This window comes from Sarcophilus harrisii, chromosome 1, assembly GCF_902635505.1.
Source record: "Sarcophilus harrisii chromosome 1, mSarHar1.11, whole genome shotgun sequence".
In the NCBI taxonomy this organism is placed as follows: Eukaryota; Metazoa; Chordata; class Mammalia; order Dasyuromorphia; family Dasyuridae; genus Sarcophilus; species Sarcophilus harrisii.
In genome coordinates this window covers 70,870,224-70,893,641 of record NC_045426.1, presented here as the reverse complement: position 1 = coordinate 70,893,641, position 23,418 = coordinate 70,870,224, and the positions used below count along the sequence as shown (strand labels likewise).

Below are 23,418 nucleotides of genomic sequence, written 5' to 3'. Positions count from 1 at the left end.
TTATTAAAATAAATAAGGAAGGAAACCACATCTTGATAAAGGGTACCATAAATAATAAAGTAATAATGATACTAAATGGGTATGCATCAAGTTGTAGAGCAGGGAAATTGCTAGAGAAGATTTAAAGCCAGTTATAGGAAGAAATAGATACCAGAACTATACTAGAGGGGAACCTCAAACTTCCCTTCTCAGAATCAGACAAATCTAACCACAAAATAAACAAGAAAGAAACTAGAGAAGTTAATAGAATCCTAGAAAATCTATATATGATTAATCACTGGAGAAAACTGAATAGAAACAGAAAGGAATACACTTTTTTTCTTGGCAATACATGGCACCTACACAAAAACAGACCATATATTAGGGAATCCAACCTCACAATCAAATGCAAAAGAGCAGAAATAGGAAATGCTTCCTTTTCAGACCACAATGCAATACAGTTATATTCAATAAAGGGCCAGGGAAAGATAGACTAAAAATAATTGGTAATTAAATAATCTAATTCTAAAGAATTAGCAGGTCAAACAACAAATCACAGAAACAATCCATAATTTCATTCAAGAAAATGACAATCATGAGAAAATATACCAAAACCTGTGGAATTCAGCCAAAGCAGTTTTTAGGGGAAATTTTATTTCTCTAAATAACTACATGAATAAAATAGAGAAATGCAGTAGGCATGCAACTAAAAAAGCTAGAAAAAAAATCAAAACTGCTCAATTAAATACCAAATCAGAAATTCTGAAACTCAAAGGAGAGATAAATACAAACTAAGAAACCATTGAACTAATAAATAAAACTGAGTTGGTTTTATGGAAAAAATCAACAAAATAGATTAAACTTTGGTTACTTTGATCAGAAAAAGGAAAGAAAAAAAAAACAAATCACCAACTTCAAAAATGAAAAAGGTGAACTTACTATTAATGACAAAGAAATTAAAGCAATAATTAGGAGCTATTTTGCCTAATGGTATGGCAAGTCTGACAATTTAACTGAAATGGATGAATATTCACAAAAATATAAATTGTCCAGATGACAGAAGAGGATATAAATTACTTAAATAGACCCATTTTTAAAAAATATTGAACAGGTCATTAATGAATTTCCTAAGAAAAAATCTCTAGAACCACATGGATTCACAAGTAAATTCTTCTAAATAATTAAAGAACAATTAATTCCAATACTATGTAAACTATTCAGAAAAATAGGTAAAGAAGGAATTCTGCCGAATTCCTTCTATGACACAAATATGGCACTGATAACTAAACCAGAAAGAGCCAAGACAGAGAAAGAAAATTACATACCCATCTCCCTAATGAATATTGATACAAAAATTTTAAGTAAAATATTATCAAGGAGATTACAGAAACTTATCAGCAGGATCATACACTATGACCCAAATGACTATAAAATTATGTATACCCTTTGACATAACATTTGACATAACATAACTGACATTGATATAACTGAACCCCAAGGAAATCATAAAGGAGGGAAAAGGATCCATATGTGCAAAAATGTTTGTAGCAGTTTGTGGTAGCAAAGAACTGGAAAATGAGAAGCTATCCATCAACTGGGAAATGGCTGAACAAGTTGTGGTACATGAAGGTAATGAAATAGTACTGTTCTATAAAAATTATAAACAAGCTGATTTTAGAAAGACTTGGAAAGAGTTACATGAACTGATGCTGAGCAAAACAAGCAGAACCAGGAATACATTATACACAATAACAGCAAGAATGTATGATGATCAGCTATGACAGATGTGGTTCTTCTCAGTAGTTCAGTGATCCAAAGCAATCCCAATAAACTTTGGACAGAAAATGCCTTCTGAATCTAGAAAAAGAACTAAGACAGAATGTAAATCAATACATGCTGTGTTCACTTCTTTTTTTCTGTTATTTTTATCTCTCCCGTGGATTTTCCCTTTTGATCTGATTTTTGTCTCCCCAAATGATTCATAAAGCAAAACAAATAAATTTACTACAATAAAAAAATCAAAAAAATTCCTAAGGATATTGTTGGAAAAAAAGAAAAAGAATTAATTATACAAAAATATCTATTAAAGGATATTTTATAATGTGAAAAACTCATGTTTAGCAGCTGGGAGATACTGAATGTATTGTGATAAAGAAATGTACTGTAATATTATTGTAGCATAACATGACAAAAATGAAAAAAAAAATTAAATCAATGACTTTCCTAAAAAAAAAAATTTAAAAACTCAAGAACTTCAATTTTCTCATCAACTAGTCACATCACTGAAAATAACTTTCTTAAGGATATTCCTGTTAGCAACAGTAGCACATAAATAAGGTTTTCTAAACAAACATCTTATCTTTTTATGGAAGGAAGTCTATTAAGAAAGAACTGACGTTCTTCCCCAACACTACTAACAAAAATACATTTCTGTGTTCTTTTCCCAGAAATCTGTAAATGATATTTTTAAGGACATTTTTTTACAGCAATGTTGAAAAACTAAATAAACTGAATTAAGTTCATCTGTAACTTTGGTCACCTTATTCATTTTTAATTATTATAATAATAAGTGCATTCTCCATGGAAGAGAGCCTCATGAATATAAAGAAGCACTGAAAAAAATCACTGTTTTATGGATTAAAAAAAATAAATGGAAAGTTTTATGATGGCAATTCAGGATCATGTAATTGCCATAAAAATTATACAGATTTTCTGGAGATTATGCAAAGAAATGATAGAAATGGTGGAATTCATTATTGCAGATATCTTAGGCACAAATCTGATCATTTGACTGTTTTAATTAACCAACAACAGGAGCTTCCAGTCCTTCTAGGGCAAACAGATATTTCTCATTTTTGCTTCTGCAGCCCTACATAATCTGCCCCATCTATCTTTCCAGGTCCACTGATTACTCTTCCACCTGCATTCTGTAAAATAAGATGCTAGATCTCAATGCCTTTGTGGATTCTTATAGTCTTGGATCTATGATCTATGAGATGGGGAAACTGAGGCTAAAAGAACATGTGTGATGAGAGTCACACTTTACTAAGAATTTTTTTTCTTTGCTGAGGCAATTGGGGTTAAGTGACTTGCCCAGGCTCACATATCTAGGAAATGTTAAGTGTCTGAGACCAGATTTGAACTCAGCTCCTCCTGACTTTAGGGCTGGTGCTCTATCCACTCTGCCACCTACTTGCCCCTCTACTAAGAATTTTGGACAGGATTGGAATTAAAGTTTTCCTGATCCAAGTCCATTATTTTATCTGTTTTTCCTCGATGTCTCTCACAAAAGACATAACCTATTTTATTATTAGAACAGCAGTAATTTTCTTTTGATTTCTCATTTTAGACTTCCAACACTAACAGAATAAACTAAATCTATATGCTGTCCATTCTGTTAGGAAGTGGGATGTAGAAAAGTAGCTTTAGTAAGTCATTTATTCAACTAAAATTTACCAGTGCATCAGGGTAGGTATTAGGGGAGACTAACAAAACATGTTCCCCTAAGAAGCTTACATTCTACTAAGGAAAATAAGTTATATAAGAATAATTACAATATAAATTATATGTGTTAATAAAATTATTACCTGATATGAATTCAGGTAAAAAATAACTCCTAGTTAGAAAAAGATACCAGGGGAAGGTTATATGGAGGAGAAGGCATCTGTGTTAAAAATGTCTCCTTGTAAAACCCTCATTGTATATAAGGAGAATCTCTTTCTAGGAAACATTTTAGAGGATTTACAGCAACAAGGAAAATGAATCTAGTGTATATAATGATTTTTTTTAAAAGAAAACTTTTTTTCCTATTTAGAATCTCCAACTAATTCTACTTACAATGCACTGTTTCTCATCGTAAATAATTTTGTTCATTTACTGTGGATAAAAGAATTCTAAAAAATCAGAGAAAATGAAATTATAATGATGTGGCTATATATATGCTATCTATTCTGGAAACACTTATTTTACACAAACAAGAAACATCTCAAAGTAAAATTGTTCTTTTTGTTGGTGGTAGTGGTAGTTAGAAAGGAAATATCTTTTCCCAAATAAAAACAAACACAATTGCAAATGGGAGGGTAAAATGTCAGAGCAAATGTCATTAATATTACTACTACCACTACTATTTCTTTCTCAGGCTTTCCTGACTCTTGAGTGCCATGCTCCATCCTTGGACTATCTAGCTCCCTCTGTTTTGTAGGTAGGCGAAGAACACTTGATAAAGTGAACAGAGGCAGCATAGTGTGTGTAGATCAAAGGTTCTTAACTTGGGATTCATGGAAAGATTTCAGGTCTGTGAACTTGAATGGGAAAAATGACATTTTTATTTTAATATAGTTTCTTTAATTATTTTTCACATTTTATTTTATACAATGACAACACTATTCTAAGAAAGGGACAGCAGGTTTCATCAGCCTGCCTAAGAGGTCCTGTGATACAAAAAATTAAAAGATCACCTAGCCTAATTGTGGGTTTACTATCAAGAGACCTGGGTGTGAATCCTACTTCAAATACTTATCATGGGAAGCCATTTCACATCTTTGAAATCTGATACTATTAGGAGCCAAAGTGAACGAAAATGATACACTATACGTGTATCTTAGAAATGAGCTTTTTTGTTCTCTTTTTATTATTAATCAGAAATGTTGACAAAGTACTGCTTTATTTGTATCTAAGTTTCTTTATATGTCAAAAGACAGATGAAGCATCATGGGGAAGGCAAAATAAAATTAACATTAAGAACTGTTTTTCAACAGGAAGAAAAAGGAATTTTCTACAAAAAGGTAAATGTACTAGAGATATAACAGACTTAGGCTGTAAATGTCAAGAAGTTCTTTCAGACTTCAGAGTCAGAGTTCTATAGGTGAGGTTAAGAAGCTCTCTGGGTCACAGAGCTAAACTCTACAGTGTCAAGCATCCGAGCAATACAAAGACAAAATAGGAGCTTTTTTTTGGGGGGGTTTCCACAAATGGAAATGAGAAAACTGTGTGAACAGTGACTTGAGGGCAAAAGAGAAAGACCAGAAGTCATCTGATCAAGGAAGTACCTACTTAGAAGAAAGGGTCCTGCATCCAAAAGTAGAGGACCTGGACTTAAATTCTGGCTCTACCTGGGAAGTCAGGTCACTTCATCTCCCTGGGTCTCAGTTTCCTCATTTCTAACAGAAAGTTTAGATTAGATGACTTTTGAGGTCTCTTCCAAACCAGAAACCACAGGTTATCACACCAGAAATCTGAGGTCAGTCTTCAAAGTCAAGAGATTAGGGGTAGGGACCAACAGGGGTCTCTAGCTCACAGAAAGGCCAATTTGGTTATATATATAATAACATAAGTAAAGAGAAGTCTAGAGAATACCAAAAGAGATGATACAAAGGATAGTGGAGAAGGGTCAACTAAGAGATAGAAATCAACATGTGAGAATTTAACTATGTTTTTCATATTTCTTTTGAGATTGAAGTAGTTATAGGTATCATGGTTTGAAGGGGAATTAAAACATATATCACTCCAAGAAGCCAGCCTATCATCTTTCAAGATAAATAATACAGTAAGTCTCTTAACCCTTGGAAACTCATATATAGTTTTGGATAGCAGGGTCCCACCTGTCCAGACCCCTAACCTACCCAAGTATTAGAAACACGGAGACTGATGTATATAGCACAAAACAAGGCAGATTTAGTAAAAAAAAAAAAAAACATTTCTTTGAAGAATTTTTTCTCCTATGGAACATTTTAAGCTTTGAAAACTACCATTGTGGAACAGTATGAAAGACTTCCTTCTTTACTAGGAGCTCTGTGTTTAGATGCTTCAAAGATTAAAAGCATACATATGATGTGAAGGTAGGGAAGGAAGAGAAAGTCAAAGAAATGGGGTGAGGGAGGAATCAAAGTGCTAAGTCTGTCTCTGAGGGCAAGCATCTCATGCTTACTGGTGTTTCCTTCAACACTTAATATTTTAATTACCTGTGAAGACTCTATTTTCCTTTGGAGAGCATAAAAAAAGGAAGCCTTAAAAAACCAACAACAAAAAACCAAATCAAAACATAACAAAACCCAAACAAAAAATCTATTGGGCAAGCCAAAAGGTCATTATATAAATAGATGGAGTAAATTCCCAAGGATAGTCTTTCTTGAGATTATGAATTATGTTTTTTCAAACCCTTGCTTTTCTCAGTTACCTTCATTATAATCACCTGCAAAATGGATCAGTTCTATATCAGTCAACTCTCAAAGAGTTGCTCATTGTTAGGAGTAACTCTAACAAGTCAACTCTAAGTCATATAATAAAGAAATCATATTTATACCAAATATTCCAAAGAAATAATACCAGGGCTCTAGGTATTCACAAGCAAAACAGGTTCCCAATAGGTGGGTATAAGGAAGCGGGATGGTTTCAGCTAGAACATATTGAATGGTACAGGAACAGATTCCTCCCACCACATTAAATATCACTGCATAAATACAATAGTCTAGCTGTTAGAGTTCCTGGGATATATATGTTTACTTCCTAGTGCATCTACACTTGTGATATTCAGCTTGATCTCAAAAGAAGTAGCATTACTCTACCATGAGGTTCAGTATTAACCCCTGATATGGATCTCATTAAAAGAAAAAAAAATATGGAGTCATGAAATGACTGATGGACACAAAGAAAGTCACAGGGGTCCAATAGCAATGGTTGGCTAGTCTATATTTTCATAAAGGATTGCCATGGTTCAGCAATTCAAATAATCTGTTGTAAACTACAAGAAATTAAACCACATAAATAGAAGATCCAAACCATTTTTGATTTAGAATGAATGTACATTCCAACAACATGATACAAGCAATGAAATAGAATGAGTGAGGAATTATAGTTACCCTATATCCCACTGAGAGTTTTTATATTCCAGAACCACCAGTTCTTCCCCTTACCTTTTCTGACATCTTGTCTTGACCAAATGCCTCAGTGCTTGGCAATGACGGAGTTACTGATGGCGTTGCTGAGGGTGTTGCTGACGGTGGAGGAGGTGCCCTACGCTTCTTCATGTCTGACTTTACTGATGACACTCCTGAGATGTTGCTGAGGGAGAGGGATGGACCCAAGGTAAGGGAACGGGAATTCACAGATGGGGAGTTGGGAGTTGTCAAGCAGCCCTGAAAAAACAAGCAAGGAAACAAAACCAAAAATGAGTTAAAATAATATTTTTCAAAAAGTTGTATTTCAAAAATTCAAATTAATAGTTTCTAGTTAATATTTATTTTTTGTCAGACATTATAGCTTCTCTGGTAACATTAAAGTAGCAATTCTCATATGACAAAGAATTTTTGCAATTATTATTATTATTTTTTTTTTGGTAATTGTTATTGTTCACTCATTTCAGTATTTTGGCTCTTGGTGACCCCATTTAGGATTTTTTTGGCAAAGACACTGGTTTATCATTTCTTTCTCCACATCATTTTACAGATGAGCAAACTAAGGCAAACATGGTTTCATGATTTGTGCAGAGTCACACAGCTAATAAGTGTCTGAAGCCAGATTTAAATTCATAAAGAAAAGTCTCCATGAGTTCAGTGCTCTATCCACTGTGTCACAAAACAATCATAATGAAAGATGAAGCAAACTACAATGGAAAGACACGTAATGGGTATAAAGAAATTACTATGAAATATCAGCAACCATGAATGATTTGTGTGTTAAAAGTGTCACAAAAGATAGCAAGAAATTGTTTTACCATAAAAGAAGGTGAGCTATCCATCTATAGAGAGACTGTTCCAGTGGTATCCACAAAACATTTAAAGAACCGAACAAGAGTCTGTAGGATATTTGGTATATCCATTATGAAAGATTAATGGGAAGGCAGAGATAAAAACTACACAAGAGGGAAAGGGATGAATGGACTCTGATCAGTATAGGATCACAGATCTGTTGAAGCATTATTTCTGATTAACAGGATAAAACATTACACTAATATACTACTAAATTAATGAGTGAATTAATTATTTATAGGAAATGTACTGCACATAATTTTTGCATTTGTTTAAGGAAGACATGAAATTCATTTTCCCTCCTTCACTTTGAAAGCAATTGGATGGATTCCTTTGGAAGGATTTATGGAAAGGAATAGATAAGAATAGATAAGCAGAACACTTATCTTCCTGAGTTCAAATTCAGTCTCAGACACTAGCTAGACAAATCACTTAACCCTATTCCTCTCAGTTTTCTCAGCTATAAAACTAAGTTGGAGAAGGAAATATCTTTGCCAAAAAACAAAAGAAAACAAACAAAAAAATAAATAAAATTACAAGGAATCAAGACTTTTTAAATTAAACAAGAAACTCAAAATTGATAAGAACTATCCTAGAGTGCAGAGAGTAAATTGGCTCTGATGAACATTGCTGAAGAGTATACAGAAGCTAATGAGATCACTAATACACTGAAATACTACAGATCTTATTATACACTTCTATATTGGTTTAGTATTTTTATATTTTATCTTCTGTGCTATGTGCATGCCTATGTTTTATAAGTTCACTGAGGAGGTCTACATAATGGCTCTATTCATAGTTTCTACCAGAACATCATACCCAATTAGATGCTTAATAAATACTTTTTTTCTTTTTTCTGCAGCTGATGGTGATGGTCAGTTTTGTCCTGAAATGAACCAATAGCCAAACAATAGACTCTTGAAAAACAACTAAGCTATTCACTAGCCAAAGGGTATAGGCCTGGTAAGTCCATTATTAGCTGTCCAGAACTGAACTGGTCTTAAGCCTTAATGGACTCTGATCAATGACTGGTTCATGCATGATGCAAATCAGTCTCACAGGTTCACTCACAGCTCAGCAAAGTGACAATGAATCCAAAATACCAGACATTTATTACTCAACTTATTCATTTATTCCACAAACGATTATCAATATTTCAACAAGAATTTAAATGACTATTATGTACAACACAATATGCTAGATACTATAAGTGCCTGTGACACAGAAAGCATCTCTCACCAAATTCAGAGATATCAAGTTAAGATAGGACATTAGATGCCATCTCAAATTATTTTCTGATATTTCTTAGGCCTTTGATAAGTTGACTCAGTTGTTTCAATCTTAAGTCAATAGGAAAGCTAGAGTAGACAATATGGATCAGTTAGTTAAAAAGAATTGTTTTGAAAATCGCTTCCCCAGCTCTCCATTATTACTGTTTCCTTGGTTTTCTCATGACACAAAGTGGTGTTTAAAGGTCAGCAAGGAACAAAATGCTGTTTGCTTGCAAGAGTCATTTGGTTTCCTGTTCCCTGCCCACATTGATCAATAAAAGTTTTTCAAAATGTCAAGTTCTTTTCTTGTATGGGTGTTGGAGCAAGGCTTCTCTTCCATATCATGTTGCCAAAACCCACAGGTTTCAACTCTCTATCTTCTTATGCCATTTCCCCACAGTTAATTTTTAAATGAAAATTTATCAATGTAATAGCTTTCAAAGCTAGAACTCTTAGATGTACACACAGTAAAAGTAATGAGCAATAGAAAAAGGAAGACAGATTATAAAATCATTTATATTCAGGATGTACAAGAGTTGATGCATGTCCAAGTGAAGTAACTGCCAGCAGAGTAGCTAGTACTTTATAAATCAATAGATCCATGATCTTGTTTGCAAGGCTACTCACAGCAATTTTACCCCTTTCCATTTTGTACACTGCTAATCAATGCCTCTGCATAAGATCTATGTAGTAGGTCCACTCACTTTGCTGTGAAATGGAAGAATAAAAATTAAGAGTTTCATTTCATCCTTCCTTAAACAATACAAAATACTTCAAAGCAGACACATTTCTGATCTGTATTAAACTCACTTACTAAGTTAGGGAGAATGAATAATTACTCATTCCTCTGACATGTAAAGGGACTTTTTAAAAATGGTATTCCTCAGATGATTATGTCATTCTTTTATTTTGACCACCTCCCTAGGAACCACTGGAACATAATTGAGATAACTAGGGATGTCTCTATTATTCATTTCAAAATTCCCCCTTTAGGAAACTAGACTGCCAAGAATTTTCAGGGTGAATCCTTGTCTAGTAATTCTCTGCTCACTGTGTTCTAATAAAGAACTGAATCTATCTGACATCTAGAGATGGAGATAAATCCCCATTGGGAAGAATATACACGTATATAAATTTATGTATTTGAACTTGGATCCTCTTGACCTCATCTCCTTGTGCTATGCTACTTCTCATTCAGATCTATATGACAAAATGTGAATGTAAATAAAAAGTGAAAAATCTACTGCTCTTAGGTCCACTAATTAATTTTCTTTTTCCTGGCTCTTTGCTATGACTTTCATAATTAAGTTTTCAAGAATAAGAAAACTATACTAGAAAAAAAATAATGTGACTGAAGGGAAACAAACATGCACATGTGTGCTTACTGTGTACCAGCCTGATTTTTGCATTGATTTCCATGTCTCTGTTGTTGTTTTATTAACTACTTTTAATTTACATTAAAATAATCTGAGAATGTTTCATTTAAAGCTTGAGTGACAGGTGAAAAATCACTACACTTCATTATACCTAGAATGGAGATATAACCAGGTATTAACAGAAGCTTTGATAATGGAGCTTTGGGTTCTCTTTGAGAATAACAGACTTGGAGACAAATAGGCAGGGGTCACTTTTTGGACCATTGGTTCTTAATAAGTGAGCAACCTACAGCAAAGCAGCAGTAGTTATCACAGGACACTGCTACCTCTGGTCTTATTTAGGTATCACCTGACTGACCTGTACTAAACATGAGTCTGTATCCTGGAAACAGGTTTCCTTTTCCCCCAGAAATTAAACTGATAAGGGGATCACCTACTGTGCTCTGTGGGAGAGAAGGAAGAGGCTACCTTGAAGGCTCTTGGAATACTAGATAGGGATTTTAGGAATTCTGATTTGTTTGTCTTGGTTTCCCCCCAAGGTCTTGCTTATAGTGTGTGCCCAAAATACCTGCTGAATGAAGAAAATGTCTAGATTCATAGACTTCTAGTAGTTATACTTAATTTTTGAGTGTCAGTGACATCCTGGTTCCAATCTCAAGGTTATCTTATTAATAAATATAAGAGATCCTTGTCTCCCTGGACCCTGAAGACTATATTAGGACATACAGCATTTTTATAAACATGTATTTTTGAACAATATTTAAAACATCAGGTTTTAACCCTGTTTCACTTAGTATTTTAATTTATCTTTTTGGCTATGGTATTCTAAATAAGTATAGGTTAGTTCAGTGGTCCTCAAATTATGGCCTGCGGGCCAGATGCGGCAGCTGAGGACCATTATCCCCCTCACCCAGGCCTATGAAGTTTCTTTATTTAAAGGCCCACAAAACAAAGTTTTTGTTTTTACTATAGTCTGGCCTCCAACAGTCTGAGGGACAGTGAACTGGCCCCCTATTTAAAAAGTATGAGGACCCTGGAACCGTTAGTTTATATATACACAGATACCAATAAGGTACAATACCAATAAGGTACAATATCAATACCAACACCAATGCCAATACCAATAAGGTACAATAAGAAAGGTTCCCATTATCAAATAATTAGTAATTATTTAAACAGTGGCACCTTGAACCATAAGAAAATATATACATACAAACACAATGACACAGGTAGATCTTAAATTCAAACTATGTATAATATATAGTTGTTTGATAATTTCAGTTGTATCCAGCTCTTCATGATCTAGTTTTGCAGTTTTCTTGGCAAAGATGCTCGAGGATTTTGTCATTTCTTTCTCCAGCTTGTTTTATAAATGAGACTGAGGCAAAGTGGGTTAAGTGACTTGCCCAAGGTCACACATCTACTACGTGTCCAAAGTTGGCTTTAAACCTAAGAAGATGAGTTTTTCTAATTCCAAACCCAGTGCTCTACTTCCTGCAACATCCAGCTGTCCTTGTAGAAATACATATGGATAGCTTAGCAATATCAAAAATTAAATGTTTTAAAATTCTATTCAATAAACTTATATTTTAATACATATTTTTAAAAATTTGAAAAATCTAAAATGTGATATATTTTTAAAAGTGCTTTTCCCTCATCTCCAGATAATTTACATCTAGATTATACCACAGACCATTTAAATACATATCACACAGTTTGCAAGTTGATGTTGTCTAATTTTAATATTATAGATGAGAAACTGAGGCTAAAGAGTTATTTTCTTTTGTCTAGGCCAGGGCAAGAATCCAGGTCTCCACTTTCCCGATCCAACATTCTATTTCACTCCCAGCAAATTATTTCCTTTCATGGGTTTAAAAAATAAATTGAAAATAACACAGAACACCTAAAAACTCTAACATTTTTAGGAAGCAGGTGTTGTGAGGGTTAGGAGGAGGGAAAATAGTAGTGGTACTCAGAATCACTAACTTAACTGAATTGCTTTTTCTTCCAAAAACATGGTTTGGCTATCTTCCAAGATGTGACCATGTGATGTAAAGCAGATCAGACAGACTGACAACATTATCCTTCTACCATTCAACAGGATCAGCTGAGCATGGCAGCATGGAGCTGTCAATGAATCTGACAGCTTCATCTCAATTTCTGGTGGGAAACGAAAGAACATGGTTTTCCATTCCATGGCTGCCAGCAAAGCACTAGGGGTCGGGGGCAGTCAAAGTTCCCTTCACAGAAGGTTGCTTATTAATGACATTTTTCCCCCTCTTATTCTCACAGTACAGCCTTTCCTGAGATGGTCATTCCTTTAGTTGAATACCGTCAGCCAGCGTTCATGTTGTAGTTCTGGCATCCTGGGGATTTGCGTCAGTTCAGTTTAAATGGTGGACCTAGGATATAAACACCATGCCAGCTTATTTCAGCTCAAAGTTGCTGATAGGCAGAGAAAATGAATTTATGAATTCAGTTTTCATCGGAAGGGTGATGGGAAACAACAACTCTCTTGGACAAGTTCCTTGGTGAGAGTATCTAAGCGATGGCATTTAAATTCTCAATGGGGAAAAATATGCTGAGACTTCTCATTTTGGAAGAGATTTCAACCAGGGGAATGTTTAATTCCTGCTAACAGTTCCATGCTATCTCTGATGGTTCTAATTATTAGACAGCTCTGGATATTCTGTTTGTCATCTCTGCGAGCTGAAATATAAGCAAACAATTAAGTGAATTTGTTTTTAAATAATCTTAAAAAGCAAAATGTAGTGAGTTGATTGTACCAAAGTTAGAACTCTATCCATAAAGTCCATACTGTTGGATTACCTTCTGACAGTGAAACCCATAGATCTAGACTATGTTTTTTAGACTAATTACTAACAACAGCTTTAGGAAATAATTAGTTTCATGGAACAGTTAAGGAGTGCAGTGGACAAAATGCTGAGCCTGGAGTCAAGAAAAGTCATTTTGTTGAATTCAAAGCTGGTTTCAGACATTTCCTAGCTGATGCTGGGGTAAGTCACTTAACCTTATAAGCCTCAGTTGCTCATCTGTAAAATGAGTTGGAGAAGGAAATGACAAACCACCTCAGTATTCTTTTTACCTCTGAATAAAATTATTAGAATCACTAACTTTTGGAATTTGAAGGAATCTTGGAGATCATCAAGAAATGTTCTTTCCTATTCCTCTCTGCTTCATTTAATCATTGAAGATAAATCAATAGTTGGCAAAGGAAGAGTACTATTATTTATTTTTGGAGAGATGTACCTAATTGCCAAGTGGATTTACACACTCTAAATTGTTAAGTTTAATACTACAAATTTGTTTTCTTAATTGTTGACTGTACAGATCATAAATCCCCAAACATGGAAGTCTCAGCAGTTGATTATTCTCACAGGATTTTGTGAAAAGAATTTTGCAGACCTCTAAGTATTATATAAAATGTGAATTTTTAATGATAGTATTCTACATTGGTTGCCAATGCTACAACCCCTTCCTACAGTTTGCCAAAATTTCAAGAAGGAAATATATAGCAATTATAGTAGATTCTATCCAAGAAATGACTATTACCTCCAATGATAACCAACCACCAAGGTTTGAACAACCCCCTTGTCCAGCCCAAATCCATGGCCACATTCATTTTGATAACTAACCTACTCACTAACATATGTTATTTCATCATAGCCCCAACTCTCTCACAGCATTCTTCATGCATACGAACATCTGCGGAACTCATTTTTGTCTGATTGGCCTCTAACTTTTGGAGGGTCTTTTTATATCTCCCATTCATCTGCTTCTGGATAGTATAGAACCTAATTCTAGTTAGTGTAAGACCTAGTTTATGACTCCCAGGAAACTAGACAAATAGGGTAATTAAGCAAAGTACTCAAATGGCACTTAAGGAATAGAAATGATTTAATGCATCTTCCAACTTCAGTTAGGAGGTGACATGATATAGGGGGCTGAATGCTGAATTTGTAATCACAGACCCAGATTTTCAATACCATTGCTTACATTTACTATTGCTGTGAACTTCTTCAAGTCACTTATTGGACTAAATAACTCTACAAGTTACAGTATAATTGATCAACTCTATGATAAATCTAGGTTCCACATTGGGAGCTTCGGATACTAATGGAATCATCTCAATCTAATAAATCTTTCCTTCATTCTGTCCCTTACTCCTTCCCCTTCTCCTTTCTTTCCTCCCTCTGTCCCTTCTTCTTTCCTCTTCCTCATTTCTTCCTTCCAAGAATTCCTCCCTCCCTTCCTCAGTCTCTCTCTCCCTCCTTTTTCCTCCTTTTTTCTTCCCTCCCTCCTTCCTTCCTTTCATCCATCCATCCATCCATCATCTGTCCATCCCATATTAATGCCTATGATCCTAGAAATCTACTAAATTTCTGATTCAAGGAAGGCACTTTCATTAAATGGAAAAGCTAACAGCTTACTTCTGGAAACCCACATTGAAAGCCTATAATATTGTACCAGTAAGAGCTCATTCCAACAACCCATAGTTTCAAAGAAGTGGAGAGCACAGTAAGATAGTTTTTAAAGGCTCGATCCCTTATTCTTTCAAAATTTAGGATTCATTAGGTAAAACCTATAAGGTTTTTCCTTTTCCTGACTTAAAATACATGTGGATCCATCCTCAAGTAAGTGGGAAAAAATAAGGGAAGAATACAATTAACCTCTTGCCTAGGATCAAAAGTCACAACACAGTTAAGCTATTAGAATTAAGCTGCCTTACTCATTCTTTAGTGGAGCTAGTGTTGGGTCTATAATCAGGAAGTCCTTAGTTCAAATTTAACCTCAAATTGTGTGAGCTTGGATAAACCACTTAATATCTGTTTACGTACAAATTTAGTCCCAGACAATTATTAGCTGTGTGACTCTGGGCAAGTCACTTAACCCTGTTTGCCTTTGTCCACTAGAGAAGGAAATGGTAAATCTCTCCAGTTATTTTTGCCAAGACATTATGGTTCATGGGATCATGAAGAGTCAGACACAACTGAATGTAATGGGCTGAGGTTTGAGCTGATGCACTGAGGTCCCAAGTACATGAGGCTAGATAGTAATTGGGCTATACTCTATTAATATACATGATTGGATAAAGAATGGTCCCTGCCCACTCTCCCTGCAAGTCCTGATGTGTTGTATAGGAAATGACGATTTTGGTGGGTGGAGGCAGAGAGAGAAGGAGGAAGACAAGCTGGGAGAGATTGGGCTGGGTTCTAGACTCGGAGCTGCTGGTTGTGTGGCTGCTGGTCCAGCTAGCTTCTTGACTCAGCTGCACACATTGCTATCGCGGATTCTCTTCCACCTCTGATCCTTCTTCACTGAGAATAAAGACTGACGATTTTCCCCTAACCTGAATTCCTGTCTCATGCTGATCTTAAAATACACGATCTTCACATTTGGCGCCCAACAACTCATTTTTTCTTATCTTTTTCTTTCTATTCCCTTACCTTTGTGGACTTCTGCATTCTACTCTCCATGGCTGCTTAGGTACATGATATTCTTCTGTTCTTCCTAACTTTTGTTACCTGAACAGTGTATTGAAGCCAACCAATTAGATTAGCAATTGTTTCTCAGGACACTAAAAATATTTGTCTAGGATTTTTACTGACTCCTACTGACACCGAGTCATACCTGATAAAATTTCAGATAAGGAATGCCATAATTACTTCAGTTTCAAAGGAACATTAAGAAACTATAACAACAAAAACCCTTTTAAAAATCTAGAGAAACAAATGCAAGGGAAACTAAATATCCATTCCCAGCTAACCTCATCTATCTCATTTGCCTAAAATTCCTATTTATTTAAGGAGCAGCATGATCCTAAGAGATTTTATGAGTACTAATTTAATAGCTCCATGAGCAGTTAGATTTCAAAAATCCCTGACAGAAGAACAGATTTAAGACACCTGGATTTCTCGAAACTAAATTTAGTATGTCAAGTCACGTTAAATAGCCCATGATGATCTTTTAATGCCTGTGGTTTAAACTGAAGACTGGAGATATATATGGCAAAAAAGCTTGAAGGCAAATCTTTATTCCCTGGGGCCTTATGGACCCAAAGGGAATCTTTCCTTACTTAAAAAATGCAAAACCATCCTAAGTACAAATCACTGTCGGGTATAATCTGGGGAATTCTGTCTTCCAGGAGCAAGTAGAGGGAAAAAGGAATGGCTTTGCTTCGATGGCAGGTGGCTTAAAGCTTCATCAGGAGGAGAGGGGGAGGCTGATGAGGTTTCCTTCCAGACACATCGAATACTCCTCCTCCTATCTCCCCGGCCCTTTCATCTGACTGAAGGAGAGTGACTTTCCAAGAAGCAGGCAGGAATTCTTATCATCCTAGCCCATAACCAGGCAAAGCGAATCAGCATTCTTAGCATTCAATACAGCTTATCTGTTGTGCCTGATTAACTCAAATCCAAGGAATAAAGGATTATCTAAGTAAGTAGGAACTGTGAAAACCATTACTTGTTTTGAAATATACATCTATTTTTCTTATCCCTATCTACTATATTATAAGTATGCTGCCATGTATTTGTTCAGTCTAGGATGAGATTCAATAGTCACGTATAATCTGACATGCCTTGATGCAAAGGGATCAAGGACCAGCGGGTGTGAATGTTTGCTGGGTTGGGAGACAGTATGATTTTTAGGTGAATGGGATTGTGGTCACCCAAATGTTTCTTTTTCAATTCTAATTCTAATTTTTCTAATTAGATAATCTAATCAATTCTAATTTCTTTTCTTTTATTGCTTTTATTATACTAGTTTTTTTTTTTCAATTAAAACTCATTTTACTTCATTAATATCATGGCATGGAAGTAATCTTGAGTTTAGCAGTGACCTTTAAGGCCTGGCAAGTCCCATCATGCTGGAAATATTCTCTGTTTCTCCAAATATTCACCCTTTGATGGACTGTGGATACCTGTAACTAACCCAAGGGAAGTTAAAAGGGGTTTATCACCAGAAGGTTGGCTGGCTAGGAAGTTTGTTTGATTACACTCACTCATAAAGACCTGGAGGATCCGACATCTCTACTGGAGGATGATGTGCCAAAAATGTATTTTTTTAAACTACCTGCACTTTTCCATCTGATGCTGTGAGGTTTTCCCTTTGAACTCTGTGTCTGCATTTCTTTCAACAACTCTTTGCAAAACCTTCTGTTCCAACTTTTCCCCTCCTTCTCCCCTCTTCCCCTAGATGGCAGATAGACCCATACAACACATTCTATTTCTAAAGTGCTCTTAATGTTTTAGGAAAAACAGTAAGTTTCCTTCATCAAGCCTAAATCAGCCTCTTTAAAAAACCCAGGCTCCTAATTTTGCCCTCTGAAGCAAAGAACAACAAGATTTTTTCCTCCTTCTATACTTTAGCTTTGCAAATAACTGACTCATAATGGACCAATAAGTATTTATCATCCCCCATATAAAGCACCAAAAACAAAAACAAAAACAAAAAAAACCAGATGCTATAGAGCACCAAAAAGTGCAACTGTCGGTGTCTGTTAAAAGCATTTAAGCATAAAAAGGGAAAAAAAGAAACCTTTCACAAATAAAATTAAAGCACTAGAGAACATAACATACATAGACATATATTTGAGGCAGTGAAGTAGTAAAGTGGATAAAGAGTTGGACTTTGAATCAGGAAGAACTGTGTTGAAATTTGGCTTCAGAAAATGAATAGCTGTGTGAACCTGGGTAAGACACAATCTTCTTGTCTTAGGTCTCTGCATCTGTAAAATGGGGATATCACCTGCCTCCCAGTGGTGTTGTGAAGGTGAAATAATATTTGTAAAATGCTATGCAAATCTAAAAAGTGCCATGGAATCTAGCTATTATTATTATGCACATCTACTTGTATGCATGTACATTATGTTTGCATATACAAATACTAATCTATCCAGGGGTCCTCAAACTTTTTAAATAAGGGGCCAGTTCACTGTCCCTCAGACTGTTGGAGGGCGGGACTATAGTAAAAACAAAACCTTAGTTTTGTGGGCCTTTAAATAAAGAAACTTCATAGCCCTGGGTGAGGGGATAAACGTCCTCAGCTGCTGCATCAGGCCCGCAGGCCGTAGTTTGAGGACCCCTGATATATACTAATATATTACAGTACATAATTTTAGTATAGAAACAGAACAGAAGATATTATGTCATTAAGGTATTAATTTTAATAGCACAAATGATAGGTGTCAAAAAACTTAAGAAAATTTGGACTTAAGGATGAATAGGGACACTTCATGGAATAGGTAGAACTTAACTAGCTTATATAAATTATAGTTATTTAGTATTTGACATGGTTTATTAAAAACTTTGCTCAAAATTACCCTGTTCAGTAGATGGTATGAATAATATTATATCTATTTATAGCTAAAAATCCTAAAGCTTAAAGGGGCTAAATGATTTCTTGTCTATAGTTAAGCAGCTTGTTAACTCAAGGACTAGTACCTGAACTGAGGTCACAGTCTCCAACTCATATACCTGTACCTATGCACATATGAACACACATTTATATGTGTATGTACAAATAAAATATGCATGCACACATACATATCTGATCACAATAGATAAGTCAAAGAATCTGAACAAATATCTTTTAAAGTTGCTATTATTGATAAATTATAAAAGATGATATTTCCACTTTGGAAAGCAATTTGGAATTGTCCAAAGAAAGAGACTAAAATTGAATATGTCTAAAAGGGAAATCTCTAGGACAAGAATATATCCCTCATTCAAGAGATTTCCCTCTTAGACATATTCAATTTCAGAACTATATCAAAAATACTGAGGACTATACTCCTATATTTATTGTGAGGCTTTTAAAATATTTTCCTCATTACATTTAAGGATAGCTTTTGGTTTTAAATAACCAAAACTTTGGTTTAGTCAAATTTTTAAATTCAATCAAAAATTTAAAATTCCTTTATGCTAATGCTTTGCAGAGTTTCTATTTCCATTCAGTTTTCTCCAATGGTTTCTAATATTCTATTTCTTAATAACATAGAGAAATGAGCCAAATTTCTAAAAATAAGAGCTATTTCCCGATTAATAAATGGTCAAAAAATATGAACAGAAGATCAAAGCTAATCAATAATCATAAAAAATTCTCCAAATTACTACTGATTAAATAAGTGCAAATTAAAATAACTAAGATACTATCTCTATGTATCAGACTGTTCGAAATGACAAAAAAAGGAAAATAACAAATCCAACAGAGATGTGGATATATCAGGATATTAATGCACTAGCAGTGAAGTTGTGAATTAGTCCAACTATTGCAGAGAACAGTTGGAACTATGCCCAAAGAGCTATAAAATAGGCATCCTAGTAATTATACTACTAGAGTATATCTCAAAGATATTACAGAAAAAATGAAAAAGTATATGTTTATTAAAAACATTTATAGTGGCTCTTTTTTGGTGGGAAAAATGGGAATTAAGGATATATTCAACAAATGGGGAAAGGCTGAACAAGTAGTACTATGCGATTGTGACAAAATACTGCTGTGCTATAAGAAATGTTGAACAGTATAATTTCAGAAAAACCTGGGGCAATTTATGTGAACTCATACAAGTAAACAGAATTAAGAGAACACAGTACACAATAATAGCAATTTTGTAAGGATGATCAACTATGAAAGACTTTGCTACTCTGATCAAGACAATGATATGAGACATTTCCAAAGAACTCATGATGAAAAATGCTCTTCACCTCCAGAATGAGAATTGATGAACTCTGAATGCAGATTGAGGCATATTTTTAAATGTTTTTTTCTTGGATTTTTTTTGATTGGTATTCTTTAGTAGCATGTCTAACATAGAAATATGAAAAAGTTTTATTGACTTCATATGTATAATAGACTTCAAATCTCTCAACTTCTCAAGATGGGAAAGGGAGGGAAAGAATTCAGAATTCAAAATTGTGAAAAATGATTGTTGAAATTTTTTTTGTAAGTAATTGGGAAATATATAATGAAATAAATATAAATATTTTAAATTATTTTTCCCTTTCCCTTTTACAGTCAATATGATATTCCTATGGGTGGTATTGCTAAATTACTTTGATGCAAACCTATTATCATAGATTCTCTTTTCCACTCTCCCTTTTGCTGGTATGCCAGTCTTTTCCTCTTGTGGTTTTATATTTTATTTTTTCTTTCATTTATTTATGGTTAGTGTTTGGAAGCACTTTCTCTAAAGGAGGTCCTTCTCTTCTACTGCCTCCATATACCTTTTCTATCATCAAAGTAGATTTAAGTTTCTTTTTAATTAAATTTTTAAATAGTATCTTATTTTTCCAAATACATGCAAAGATATTCATCTATCAAAGTGGGTTTTAATGGGGTGTCCTCCCCTAATTAGGTTAAGATTTCTTCCTTTTCTTCCTTCAATTTCAATTCCTCTGTTCTGCTCCCTCTCTCCTTCTCTTGGCAATGTGTCTTCTTCCTGAAAGGTTGTAAGAATGTCCATTCCTTTGTTTTTCAGACATGGAGACATCACATATTCCCTTTTATCCTCTATCTTCTACTCATGACTTATGCACAATACATTCTATGACTTTGTCACACAAAATACATGGATTCATCTCTAGAAAAATTATAGAATTTAGACCATTGTGCTTTAGTTCCATTACTCTATCTTCACTTCTCTCAATACTTTAAATTCTGTTTATAGAAGTGGCTGTGCATAATTTTTTCAGCTCTCAATAACTCCACTTTAAAAAACTTATTGGTGAGTTTCTTTCTCTTTAGAAATACTTCTGTATTTTTCTGAAATGTTTTGTTTCATTACCACTCTTTCCTTGATAATTGTACTTATTTATCTTTCTTGTGTTTCTGTTTGAGAAGTTTGCAAGATATTATTATACCCTGTTCACATCTATGTTCTGTGGGGTTTTTTTTTTTGGGGGGGTACTACACATCAAAAGTTTCTTTTGTTGACATTTCATTTTTTTCATTAGTTACTGGGTTCAAGTTTGTGGTATATATCATTTTGGGATGTATCTTAAATGTATTTCATTCCTTTCTGTGGTTTCTTACCAATAGAAAAGTCTTACCTTATTTGAAGTTTCATTCTTTTATATTTGAAGGACTTTCTTCTGGGCAATTTGTTGCATGTTATTAATTATTAAATTTAATCACTAGTGTCTTGGAGTTTAAAATGTAGTTTTATTCTTAGATTCTTTTGATCAGCGCTTTGTTTCTGAAGTTCTGAACAATTGTTTTGAGCTACTTTCTAGATGATGGTTTGATCTGTCATGCCTTTTTGTGATCTTTAAGTTGTATCTGTGTATCTTGTAAGGTTAAAGGCTTTGGCTTGGATAGCCACCATGTGCTCATTCATCCCCTTTGCCTTTTGCTTCTGTTCCGCCAGCTTGCCTTCCAAATTAGTATTTCTGTGTTTCATGAAGAATTGGTTCACTTTCTGTTGTCTTGTAATATTTATTAGCAAAGTTGTCTACTCTCTTTGAAGATTAAATGCATGCTTCTTTTTGCTCTTTAATTGGATTTTCTTCCTCTTGCAATCTTTGGTGCCCCAGTCTTTTTTCCTTAATATTCTCCTGTCACTCACTTTTTTTTTTTTTTAATTCCCTCTACTCCTTTGATAACACCCTTGAGGTTGGACTGCAAAGCTGCCACATTATGGGATTTGCACTTTTACTGGTCTTGGTAAAAGGCTTAAATGGCTTCTGGGGGAACAGGACTGGCCCCATGAGAGTTCCATTTCCTTTTCCTTCAGGCTAGGGCCCCCCTGCCAGAGTTCTTCCCTTGATTCCAATTCTTTAATTCTCTGTCTGGGCTAAATCACTGTCTGTTGCTTTCTGGAGTTGGGGAAGGCTGCCCCAAAGAGAAAGCAGCACACTGGACATAATCAGTGTCTGCCTCGTGGGTGCAAAGTGGGCAGAAAGGAAGGTAGAATAGCACTTTGTACATTCCAGCCAGAAGCATGGAAGCTGCTTTGTGGAGTAACTAAAGTCAGAGTTTTAAGGAATAATGTTCTTTAGTGTTTATTCATCAAGCTTTTACCTTAACGAAGAACTTAACTTTCTTGGTTTAAGGAATCAGCTTTAACTGTTCTAGATCAGGCACTTAATTGTTTTTTTTTTGAGTTATTTGAGAGAAATTAGTTAGCCTATCTTAATCATCGCATGACCCAGGAACAATTGTGAAAGAGTTCATCAATACATTTAGTATTCTTTAAAAGAAATCCATGTACCATGTTAGCTGATCTTGGACATCTTTTCTGACAACAAATATTTCACAGCAAGACACTATAACTGTGCTTTTCTGGTTCATACATCCACAACTCCATCAGAATATATATATATATCTAATAAAGGCTCTGTGCAAAACTATTCTAGCTGATGGTGGGGGAAGGCAAAAAAAAATTGGCAGCAGTACAAGATTTCAAATATTTCATCAGGATTTAATTCTTTATGAAAAAATAAGCATATTCATCTCAATAGTAGGCAAATTTGATTTATCTTTATTAAGTGGTAAAATTACATGATAAAAAAGAATTAAAATAAATTTCTTTATGATTTATTATCAGTAAGTGTTTAATCTGTATACTAATTGTATATGCCATTATATCTTGAGTTCTGTAAAAATTTCTTGGCCAAAAAGGGGTTGCAAGTGGAAAACGTTTAATAAGCTCTGGTCAAGACAACTGATCAGCATCTGAGAATATGGGGTAAAAGGTTTTCCATGTATTATTTCTTCATACATTCTGGGTGTACATGTGATCAGTGTATAATATTGTACTTGGCAAGTGGTTCAAATTGGGTCACTAACAGAAATGGTGATTCATATTCACATTTCCCCACCAGGAATATACACAATGAGTCAGAGGATGCTCAGACTTGGAAGGGCCCTTAAAGTCACCTAATCCATTCCATTCATTTGACATATGAGAAAAACCAAGGTCCAGAAAATCAAAGTGGCTTCCCAAGACCATCTAATTAAATGAAATAGTTACTATCTGAACTTAGGGGTTTATTGGGTTTTTTGGTATACAGGAATATATCAATC

At 34.5% G+C, this 23,418-nt stretch overlaps 1 protein-coding gene across 6 annotated transcripts in view; it reads right to left on the bottom strand.

Moving 5' to 3' along the window:
* The window catches only part of COBL (cordon-bleu WH2 repeat protein), a 335,540-nt gene that overhangs the window by 145,667 nt on the left and 166,455 nt on the right, over positions 1 to 23,418 (bottom strand). For all 6 annotated transcript variants that reach the window (XM_031957165.1, XM_031957173.1, XM_031957169.1 and 3 more), the window contains one exon: positions 6,891 to 7,112. In XM_031957165.1, coding sequence (XP_031813025.1) covers positions 6,891 to 7,112 — 222 coding nt within the window. The remainder of the gene's footprint in view (positions 1 to 6,890; positions 7,113 to 23,418) is intronic.